The sequence below is a fragment of the Podarcis liolepis genome, assembly GCF_965112155.1.
Source record: "Podarcis liolepis genome assembly, chromosome: 1".
NCBI lineage: Eukaryota > Metazoa > Chordata > Lepidosauria > Squamata > Lacertidae > Podarcis > Podarcis liolepis.
In genome coordinates this window covers 107,220,371-107,232,538 of record NC_139554.1, presented here as the reverse complement: position 1 = coordinate 107,232,538, position 12,168 = coordinate 107,220,371, and the positions used below count along the sequence as shown (strand labels likewise).

At 42.9% G+C, this 12,168-nt stretch overlaps 1 protein-coding gene across 8 annotated transcripts in view; it reads right to left on the bottom strand.

The window, feature by feature from the left end:
* Positions 1–12,168, bottom strand: part of SLC4A10 (solute carrier family 4 member 10) — a 152,314-nt gene that overhangs the window by 37,987 nt on the left and 102,159 nt on the right. For 3 of the 8 annotated variants that reach the window (XM_083493272.1, XM_083493274.1, XM_083493278.1), the window contains 5 exons: positions 10,890–10,981; positions 8,325–8,423; positions 1,508–1,665; positions 483–570; positions 14–160 (listed from right to left, as the gene is read on the bottom strand). In XM_083493272.1, coding sequence (XP_083349398.1) covers positions 14–160; positions 483–570; positions 1,508–1,665; positions 8,325–8,423; positions 10,890–10,981 — 584 coding nt within the window. The remainder of the gene's footprint in view (positions 1–13; positions 161–482; positions 571–1,507; positions 1,666–8,324; positions 8,424–10,889; positions 10,982–12,168) is intronic. The other 5 variants (XM_083493275.1, XM_083493277.1, XM_083493279.1 and 2 more) reach the window with 3 other exon arrangements.

Here is a 12,168-nt window from a genome sequence, read left to right as displayed (position 1 = left end):
AATGTACACAAACCTGAGAGGGAACATTTTTGGGGGGCTCTATACGAATCGTTGGGTCCCATTCTCCAGGAGGGAGAACTGTCACCTGGTCGAGAAACTCATCAATCCCAGCAACCAAATCATTACGATCTTTAGCTTTGTAGGCAACATCATGAAACACCTGTCAGAGACACATGAAAATACATGAGACTTTTCTTATAAGGAGGGCATATAAAATCCCACACATTCACACAGCTGCTTACATAAAGCATGCAACTTACTTCCCTGAAAGTCTCTATGTACAAAAAATACACTATAGCATAGTGAACTCTTTGCTTATTGTTGAAGTTTGATTTAAGCAGAATGTGAAAGCTGCTACCTACAATTCAAGCAAAGTGTTTTAGGTATACTTGGGAGACAAAAAACATCTCAACACAGGTTTACTTTTAGGTTTAAACAGTTTGTTTCTAAGTAAGCTTTAACTGCTGTTAATAGATAAATACCTCATCTGTCATTAAGGTTCCAATTGACCTGCCAATCTCATGGAACTGTTGGCCTTTTCCTAGAGGTCCCAGAAGAATAAATAAAAATCTACAAACAAATGGAAAGCAAAAATATTCAAAGGACATCCAGTTATGTAGCCCTAACAAGTTTAAACTAAAAGTAAGCAAAAAGAAACAACCCCTATAGTGTTTCTAGCTAGACTGAATGTGTTATGTACTGAAGTTCTCACCCTGGGCCAGCAAGGGGATACTGTAGATAGTTATGCAAATGAAGGATTGAAAGTGACATTCAGTGATTGGATAGTTTTAGAAAGTTGCAACAGTTACGTTGTTCTGGAGCTCTATATAAGCTGGCTGACTGAGCTCCTCAGTTCAGTTCTGTTCTGGCATCTGAATAAAGAAGAGCTGTTTGAAGAATCGCTGTGTCGTCTGATATGTTCACCCACAACTTAACAGAATGGATTGTGGCATTTTAAAAAATAGTGACCTGAAATGGAAGGATATTTTAAAAAAACGGATGCACAAAACAAAAGCTTGATCCAAGTGCGTTTTTAGCAAGACATTTAGGCCTGTTCTGAAGTCAAAGGCAGCAAGTTTGGGAGAAGGCCTTAGGCTCATGTATTTCCTACCACAGAGGTTAGGGGATATTTTCCAGGGGAAGGAATGCATTCCCTCATGGGCAGCCTTCCAGACATCACATGTCACTGGTGGATGGAGTTGGAGGCAAAAAAAGAGGGAAGGAAACAACAAGTGGGGCTCCTAACTTTCTGCTTCAGGTTACATTTCAGCCATGTGTAGGTTTCTAGATGGCTGTCCTCTGTCACACCCCTCTCTCCATCCAGGCAAGCAATAGCCATAACCACAGAGTTCGGCACTTTGTTACTGCACACATATGGAAATGTGTGACATATAAAATGATTTAAATAGGCTTCGGTGCAGCATTTGCAATGCCTATCTAGGTAATGGTCCTTTGTTTGTGAACTGGGAAATGTGCCTTTCTTTCTCAGCTCTGCTTATAAAATCACCTCGTTGGGATCGGAACTTCTGCTAGTCCCGAAAGCAGCATGGCGGGAGACAACCTAACAAAAGCCACTACAGCACGGTCCAGGAATTCCAGCTCGCCAACCAGAATGTTTGACGCTTCGGCTCCAGGAGGGATCTTTTTCATGAAATGCAGGTCAACCTGATCATGTGTAGAAAAAGGAAAACATCACACAGAGGGGAGCGGAAACTTGTGGGAAGTAACAAGAGACCACAGATAAATGCAAAAACTTGTTTTCTTTCACTTCAATGACACAGTAAGTTTATGACAATGACTTAGCAATTGTTGATTAGCATTTATTTATTAGCAGTCTCAAATATGTTAACTGCCGTGAGCAATCAGTGAAAACCTTGCAGATTCAAAGAGCATTATCAGTTAATCAAGGAAGTCTTTAGCCCTATGAAACAGACGCCTTTTTGTATTCCAAGCAGAATTTTTGCTTAATCCAGGGGCAACCCTCCAGATATTGTTAAACTTCAACTTCCATTGGCACCATCCAGCATGGCATGGCATGGCAAGGGATGCTGCGAGTTGTAGTTCAACATCTGGAGGGACGCAAGGCCTCCACCCCTTCTTTACAAAGTTGGTGGTTATTTCTTGTTGCTAAAGCATAGCAAATGCTGGACTTGACTTTTCAATATTAAGTTACCTCATCAAGAAACCTGCTGTCATCATTCCAAAGCCCCAGCAATCACCTAACTACATTTAATGTTAATGAACTGAATACTTGGTTAATCAGCTGATTTTTTTTTCATGTCAAACTCGTGTCTTAGCATTTGCCTAATGGTGCAACAGGAAGTTGGTTAGTAGTCCTTTTGAACTGAGCATATGCAATGTGTCTTAATGTACCCTGTCCTACAGCACAAAGAGCAATGTTATCAGGGAAGTCCTGGGCGTAGTTCAGCACAGAGTTAGGCATGTTAAGATTGTTGATTTAATATGTTTAATTCTATGCTGGATTGTGGTCATTGGCTGCAAGTCCCATGGAAATTTATGAGAATAATTTACAAGTAAATGGGCTTGGGATTTGAGCTGACGCAATACATGCCAAAGTTACAATGCAATGCACTATCAACTGTTAAATGCACTGTAAAACACTGCAAAATGGGACAAGCCTTGGTTTTCCAGGGGCATATTTCAGGAGTGGGGAACCTGCAATCCAACAACACCTAGAAGCTCACAAGTAGCACAGGGGACCATGCCAGGGCCTTTTTAGTGGTGGCGCCATGTCCACGGAATGTCCTCCCCACAGAGATGTGCCTAGCCACATCATTGTTTTCTTAGGAAACTGGTGTAGATACAGGTTTCTGGATGAGGGGAACTGAATCCTTTGATGCTGCAGTTACTTCTTATGAGTTGTAAGCAAATATTTGTTTTTAATCTTTAGTGTTGTTTTATGTTCCTGTGAAGATGGCAGTACCGAATTGGTGGCACATGCCCTTCTGGCTTGCACTCTTTATAAAGACTTGAGGAATGAGATTATCACCCCTCTTTTATTATCCATTCCGGGTCGCCCAACCACTGCCACAGTGTCCTTTCTCTTGGCAGCTCAAGATGAGCAGGTGACAGCAAAGGTTGCAAGGTTTTTAGGTGGGGCAATCAGAATCCACTATCTGACTATTAATTCAAAAACCCTAAAATGCATTTTATATAATTGACTTTTTATTTCTATTATTTGTATATCGTATTGTTGTTTTATTGCTACGGTCAATGGCTGACGCAAATAAAGATTCATTCATTTATTTGTATTGTGTGGCTACAATCTTGTTCTATGTTACAAGCCACTCTGAGGCCTTTAGGCAAAGAGGGGTGTACATGTTTTTTTTTAAAAAAAACTCCCTGTGCACTAGCTAGGGCTGATGGGAACTAGGGTACAGCTACATCTGGAATGCCACAGGTTCTCCACCCCAGGTATATTGGTGTGAGTTTTTGCCCAGATTACACTCACTAAAAGAAAACTGTTGTCTTTGGCTTGAATGGTTTTTCTGAAGGTTTCCCCACCAAAAGGCAGAGAAAGTTGCAGGGAAATGTGAGCAAATATGCAGGGAGGGGAAACATGGCTAACGTTCCTGGATCTTCTTCCTCCTAACATCTTCCACAAACTAGCCAGTATAAATTTAATAGAAATAATCAATGGGCAATGGAAATCAGCCAGTGGCATTTCCCTTCCCTGAATGTTTGAGTGTCATCTATAATTTCCCTTGTCTGTCAGCCTTCAGATTTCTTAATGAGCGCCACCAGCATAGTGGATTATATTGGCCACAAGTCTTTGCAATGTTGGGAAGCTGCCAACTGGCAGTCTTTGGTTATCTCTCACCACAAAACACGCTTAGAATCGAGTCTGAAGGAGGATTTTCCACCTATGCAACCTAAGAAGGTAAACTGTAAACAGAGCTCCCTAATTAGCGCTTTCTGAAGGGTAATCAGACTGAGAAATGGAAGAGCTTAGGAACACCTCTTGATCCCTTAACAGTAACTAGGGAAGTGGTTCTGTAACTATGCAGGGATTGACAGTGGTGCATTAGCATTATTTTTTTTAGGAAATAGAGAAGGAGTGGGGAGGAGAGCAGCCGTACTGCACAGCAATTCACTATTATCAGCATTCAAATCCCTGGCACTCCAAAGGTCCAAAATGGTATCTAATATTTCTACTGAGAAAAAAGTGAATGAAGGAAAGAACCCCCATTGATAGGAACTTCTGTGCTGATGCTCTGGGCAAATACAAATGTAAGGAAGGTAGGTACCATATTACAGCAATGGCTCTGTTATGTCCTAAATTCCTCCTCCGTGTAGCCATACCAACAGCAAAATATAGGTAGTTATGCATAATAGTTGGCAGTTAGGTAAAGGGACCCCTGACCGTTAGGTCCAGTCACGGATGACTCTGGGGTTGCGACACTCATCTCGCTTTACTGGCCGAGGGAGCCGGCATACAGCTTCTGGGTGATGTGGCCAGCAAACCAGAGCAGTGCACGGAAACGCCGTTTACCTTCCTTCCCGCCGGAGCGGTACCTATTTATCTACTTGCACTTTGATGTGCTTTCGAACTGCTAGGTTGGCAGGAGCAGGGACCGAGCAATGGGAGCTCACCCGGGGATTCGAACCGCCAACCTTCTGATCAGCAAGCCCTAGGCTCTGTGGTTTAGACCACAGCGCCATATGCATAGTTATGCCTTAATGGCATATGGCATATGTTCTGGCCATGGTATAGCCCTGTTAACTAGTGATTAAAAATATCAATACTTTCTGGGCAAAGTGGGGGTTTTGTTTGGTTTTTAAAATTGTATTTATACTTTCAGATACATACATTTCACTGATTTTACAATCATTTTGACATTTTAAAATTTGACTTCCTTTCCCCTCTTTCTGTGGTTCCTTAAATTTATTTTTAATATCTTCTGCATATTCAGATTTACTTAACTTATTTATCATACACACACACACACACACACACACACACACACACACTCTTATGCAGCTGCAGGCTATTACAATAATCCTGCCAGTGTTTTTATCTGTTTAAAATTTATCTGTAAATATTCAATAAACCATTTCCATTCTTTTATAAAAAGTTTATTCTCTTGATTTCTTATTCTTCCAGTAAGTTCCACCATTTCTGGCCAAAGTGTTAATGATATGATTCGCAAATTACAATTTTGCATTTGCCTATACAGTATTCTAGAATACCTACCTTTCCTTCTCAGTCTGATTACAATAGAATTGAAATCAAATTTGACTTTTCAACCAGAATAAAATGGTTTAATAAAAGCTAAAAGTGTAGGCAAACTGTGCATCAATTCTCTATTGCCATTAAAATTCCTGGTTGCTAAAAGGATTAGTTCCTAGTTAGCAAAACTGGTCAAATTATGTAAAGGCTTTAAATATTTTTTCCCCTCTTGGTTTCTTTCATTGATTTCACAGTGGCAACTGTCTGGCGTTTGTAAGCATATTCTATTTGCATTCTCCCTATAGTACCTTTCTAAATGTTATGAAGAGGAAAATACAGTGATTCACAAAACAACATGTTCAAATTGATATCACAGCTTCATATTTTGAGAATTTCAAATTGCAATACTTTTCCCCATTTGCTTTCCCATTACCAATCTAAATACAAAAACAGTGACCAAATCCAATATAAACTGTTAAAGTGACCATTTTAATGTCTATCTCACTGCCATCTGTCAGCGCCAGTGTGCAGTGTCTTCAATACTGTTTACAAAGTTGCTTTCTTGCAAATGGCTCTGGCACATAGACAGAATTTAAGCGTAATGGAGTTGTCTGTGTCATGAAATCTCTCAAAAAACTTGAACATCTCCCCCACCCCAAAAAATAAGGCCAAACAAAGCCCCCTTTCACTGTTGTGTTGTTGTTTTTTGCCATTTTATATATATATCTCTTATGGGGAAATAATTTTAAGTTTATATATCGATCCAGTACCAAGGAATTATTATCAAAGATCACTTAAAATTGTGACTACTTTTCAGAACGGGTTTGCCACAGATGGAGGAAAGCATATGTACACGCTTGGAAGGGATTTCGAGTGACTTTTGATTGAAAGGCTCTAATTGAGGACTCGTATACAGTGGGAGTGCTTTTCTGTGGAGGAATTGTGTTCATAGGAACCAACTCCTAGGGAGCGAGGGCCCTTTGCCCTCCCCATAAAATATTTGAGGCTCCCTCAAAAGTTGATGGGCGTTGCCATTCAAATGACGTGTTTGTGCTGTGTCATGTAATTGATTATGTGGAGAGGGGCTTACCTTGGGACACCCCCCCCCCAATATTTTATTCAAGCTGGCACCCCTGACTATGTGCATGTATATACGATGCATTTCTTCATAGACACAGCATGCACACATGCTCCCCAATTTCCACTGATCGAAATTTCACCAGTCCAAAAAACACAGGGCCTTAAGGAAGCATGTAGAAGCAGACAAATGCATTCTTTATTTTGTGCTTTTGTGCATAGCTGCTTCTGGGGAGGTAGTCAGCTGCTACTGCCCGAGGTGTGCACCACAGGGGAAAGCAGGAAGGACAGCGCGGAAAGAGAGTGTGGGTGCATGCAGACCGGAAGGACATTTTTCCTGCCAATTTTTCATGTCCTTTGCCATGTCTGCTGACAACTTTCCATAAAGGAGAATATGGCACACACACGCACACAAGAATTGAATCTGCAACACCTCCGGCAATTGCAAAAATAATTGGCCAGAAAATGAAGCAATCCCTTGAGAACCCACCCCTGATTACCACATTGTTTCCTCAAACATCAATGGAGGCTTATGGTAAGTTATGAAGTATTTGTGACATTTCATTTACAGAGGGGAGGGTGCTTCCATAAAGCATAATGAATCAGCAGTGGCCATTAGGCTTTATGACCAGCAAGTGTATTATTATTATTATTATTATTATTATTATTATTATTATTATTATTATTGCTGCTGCTGCTATTACTACTGCATTTATTGTTTGCTTTCTACAAAAAATGTCTCTGACATTAATATTATAGTACGGCTTCAAGTGAAATATATAGGAGGCTTGTGGAAGTGCAATTGGGGAAATAAGATGGTGCAGTGAGCAAGAGCTTCTAGCAGGTAAACCTTTGACAACCTTTGACAGCTAAGATCCTCTGCTAAATGAAAGACACAAGGCAGCAAGTACTATCCATGTCTTGTCTGATGCTTGCTGCAAATACAAGCTCCCAGAAAGGTGATGGTGGTCACTTTGCTTCTCCTACAACCCTGCTGCTGCAGTGAGGTAAGTCATGATTTGGCTTAGCGCATCATCTGTGTCGGTCACCTTCAGGCAAACCGTGAACCCAAGAACAAAGCTTGGTTACAGCCCATGGTTTGCCTAAGGGCGAGTCAAACCATGATCCCTGGCTTGGACACACTAAGGCAAACAATGGCTGAGCTCGTGGCAGCGCAGCAGCAGGGGGATGGAGCACAGGAGCAATCTCCTTTCTAGGAGTATAAATGCTCACATGTTTGAGCTAACCCACGGCTCGTCTTAGCGTGACATTTGAAGTGGGTCAGAGTGTGATTAACCCCATAACCTCCATGGCCGAATGGAGATTTGAGCCTGGATCCAACATTCTTCTCACTGCACAATATTGGCTCGGGAAATGAATGTTCATGAAACTTGAAATTTAAATAAAGGGCTGTTTGCCACTCTCAACGTCCCACATTTTGTAAGTCCCCACATGCATAGCTTTGGTATGCCTGCATGCTGAAAGTCTGAGTTTTGTCAATACTCGTGAGGAGAAAGGAAAGCAATATCCTTTTTGCATGTCTGTCCAGTGGCCAGTATGTTTGATGGAGGCTTCCCAGAGCCTAAATATCTCTAAATATCTTCCAGAGCGTCTATGACTTTCCTTTTTTAAAAATCTGCTTTTAATTAGGGTCTCTCATACCTCAAACCTTACCTGTGAGTAAGCCCCACTGTACTCAATGGTACTTACTTCTGAGCAGGCATTTATAGGCTTGAACTGGAAGGTAATATTTAGTGAGGTTCTCTTTGGGAATCTTGCAGATTTTTTTATGTGTTTGTCTGGATTTATTTGTTTGTTTTGCTCCCCATCCCACAACCGCATTTGAATGTTCTATATATGTGGGAGCTTATCCTCAGCCTTCAGAGCAGTTGAAGGTTGTGGGGTATTTGCTTTTTTAAAAAATGTGAATGTTGTGTACAAAATCTGTGCTTTTGCCAACTGCACTGACATAGCATGGTTTTGAACCCGGTACGGACATTTAGAAATAGACTCTGCTCGCAATCACCGTAGAAAGATAGCCAGAGTAGGTCCTCACCTCTCTCTCTCTCTCTTCCTGATGCAGGTGTCCTTTTTCATGTCTTTGTTTCATCCCAAATAGACTACTGTTATGCCCTTTTTGTTGGTCTCCTAGTCCCTGCACGCACAATTAACAGACTTCAGCTGGTACAAAAAGCTGCTTCTCATATTCTGTCTGGCACCAGATGGAGCAAGCACATAACTAGTTTCTGGCTCAGTTACACTGACTGGATGTCACATTCAACAACGGATTCAAAGCACTGCTCGCATCAATTCCCTTAGAAGAGAATCATGGTTGGGAAAAAATATCCTGCTACCAGTCTGCGTTCACCCCAAGCTATGGTCAACTGAGGCCAACCAGTGTGGCTGTAGCTGTCAAACCTATATCTCATGCAAATGTGCTTTCAGGGCACCTTTGTAGTGAAAACTGTCCACTCCAAAAAGACATGGCAAGGGTTCTCAATCAGGCAAGCACTAGGTCTCCACTTTTTCCCCCTGGTGCTCTTTCAACAGCCAATGCTGTGATGCATTCATTACGGTAAGCAACGAAATATCACAGCATGGCGCAGGAGCTAGGATTTAGCTTGCGGTCTAAAACCTGGCTGTGATTTTGCAATCACCTGGCTTGTAGGCAAGCAGGCTAAGAAATCAAGATTGTAGCCTGTTGTACAGATCTACCAGAAAAAACCCAAATGTAATCCAGAATCCATTTTACTCCAGAGCTGTGTACCAAAGGCAAAATGATTGCCCCAGCATACGTAGTAACAGATTAGGACTAAAACTACAGAGGATTCCTCGCCATCACACACAATTTAACAACATGGGACTGGCTTCAACAGCCACTCTTGCCTCTGAAAATGCAACATCTGAATTTGGGTTTAGCCAAGACTAAAAACTCGGGGGGGGGGCGCGTTGCTATGATTGTAAAGGTAAAGGGACCCCTGACCTTTAGGTCCAGTCGTGACCAACTCTGGGGTTGCGGCGCTCATCTCGCTTTATTGGCCGAGGGAGCCGGTGTACAGCTTCCGGGTCATGTGGCCAGCATGACTAAGCTGCTTCTGGTGAACCAGAGAAGCACATGGAAACGCCGTTTACCTTCCCGCCGGAGCTGTACCTATTTATCTACTTGACTTTGACGTGCTTTTGAACTGCTAGGTGGGCAGGAGCAGGGACTGAGCAATGGGAGCTCACCCTGTCACGGAGATTCGAACCGCCGACCTTCTGATCGCCAAGTCCTAGGCTGTGTGGTTTAACCCACAGCGCCACCCATGTCCCTGGCTATGATTGTAGGGCAGTACAAATGTTCATATAAATTTCAGCATTGAAATAATGAATCATGGAGTCCTGGGGGCAGCCAGGAAATGTGGCTCTCTAAACCAGGAACTGGATCCAGCTGGTGGGCCAGATCCTTACCTCTCCCGCCACTTGGTGGACAATCCCTTGCCAATCACCCAATGTCACAGTGATGTCAGGTGACCCACTTTTACATGATGGTGTGCACAGAAGTCCATGTGTAGCCCTATGCAAGCCCCAAAGATCAGCTGAGAGGTAAAATGCTGAGATTTGCAGGGGCTGCCAACTGATGGCACCTGCACACTCCTTTTCACCCAGTGGTGTCTTTTACCTGCCCCACATTTGGCAACAGGGTTTGGGGCAGGTGGGTGAACCAAATGGCAAGACCTGGTGGACCTTTTTAGACCTGCAGACTGGAGTTTCTAAACAAAGAATCCCATTGTGATGGATTCCACTTTCTTTCATTGGCTAGCTAGTCCTAGACACACTAAGGAGTGGGCTTCATCCCAAGAAAGAAGTGGCAGAAGCCACTTTTGAAGGTAAGGAACATAGAAATCTGCCTTATACCATCAGGCCATTAGGCCACCTAGATTGTTATTGTCTATGCTGACTTGCAATGGCTGTGCAGGATTTGAGACAGAGGTCTTCCGGTTGAACCTGAGACCTTCTATCTGGAAAGCTACATGTTCTACCAGAGCTACAGGCCACTCAATAACAACAGGGCAGCCAATGAGAAGAAAGTGGAAGTCTAGTGCAAGAACCTTGACCAAAGAGCCCCCAGGATTCCACTGCCACAAGACTAGTTGGATCTTTAGCTCTTGGAAATGTAGGGCTTACTTCTGGGGTTGCAGGTATTCATGGGAAGGGCGAATGCATGCATCTGGACGATGCTGCAGAAAGATGTTCTGAGCCTCTCTCTTGGAGCAAGAGACAAGCATTGCTCTTTCCCCCTGTTCCATTGTCAGAGATGCGACTGGCCTGAGAGCATTCCCTTGTTGCTGATTTCTCACGGGCCCTCGAAAAATCTTCAAACTCAGACACTAATCAGTCTCTTCTAAAGTTTCATGATGTCTTCACAGTGGTATGGAATGAAATGACCCAACATTTTCAAGGGGGGAAAATCGTTTACTTTAAATTATTAAACACCCCCCCCCTTTTATTCTAAGTAAATTATGTGTGGTATGAAACAATGACCGGCAACAACTCATAACACTGAGATGAGACATGCTTTATTGAACACACCTAAACTACATCCTTACCATCCAAAGATTCAAGACGGTAAAAGTCTTACCTTGCTGAAATCAACGCTGCTGTTTTCTCTGCTCACATCATTTTTTGTTTCAATGCTGGCTGGTGCAGACTGTGGGGAAACAAGCTGACCTGCTGGAAAAAATTGTTATTACAGAATACTAACAATTATCTGTATTATTATAATAAAAATGAAAGAGGTGTTTAAGGGTATCACGTACGCTTCATATTCTAGGCATGTGAAACAGGGAGTCAAAATCCGAATGCCTTTTTCCCATACCATGTTCTCAACCCAAATTGCTTGTAGGAGCAGAGCAATACATATTTCCCCCACTACCCCAAACGATTTCAAAACAATGTGGACCAGCTGAGATAATCCAGCTGTGCATTGTTACCAGGGCATCTAGCTGGCCACTGTCAGAGGGCATACTTTGAGCCCTCTGGAATTATTTACAGAGCCTGCAGACCAATGCTATGCATGTTTCGTTGGAAAAGAAGGCTCCACTGTGATTGATGGAGTTTACTCCCTAATAAGTGTGCTTGGGATTGCAGCCTTAAACTGTTTAATAGTCATGCTTTCTCCACCAAAGGACTCTGGGAACTGTAGTTCTGTGAGGGTACGTGCAGGGCTGTCTTCCAACAACTTGGTGGCCTCCCATATAAAAGGTAAAGGTACCCCTGCCTGTACGGGCCAGTCTTGACAGACTCTAGGGTTGTGCGCTCATCTCACTCTAGAGGCCGGGAGCCAGTGCTGTCCGCAGACACTTCCGGGTCACGTGGCCAGCGTGACAAAGCTACTCTGGCGAGCCAGAGCTGCACACGGATATGCGGTTTACCTTCCCGCTAGTAAGCGGTCCCTATTTATCTACTTGCACCCGTGGGTGCTTTCGAACTGCTAGGTTGGCAGGCGCTGGGACCGAGCAACGGGAGCGCACCCCGCCGCGGGGATTCAAACCGCCGACCATGCGATCGGCAAGTCCTAGGCACTGAGGTTTAACCCATAGCGCCACCCGCGTCCCTGGCCTCCCATATAATATGAACTAAAAGCCAGCATAACTGCAGTGTTGCAAACAGGTGGGAACTGCACCCCAAAACATCCAGAGGGCACCAGGTTGCCAAAGCCTGGAGCAAGCCCTAACGAAACTATAATGCCCAGGAACCTTTGGAAGAAACCATGATAGTTCAATTGATATAAAACTGATGCAAGTTTATACAGTGTTAAGATACAAGATTTATTGTACGAACCACCCTGCATTTTTATTTAACCTAAATGTGTTTTTTAAAAATATATATAAAGAACATAAAAATAAATCATACCAACA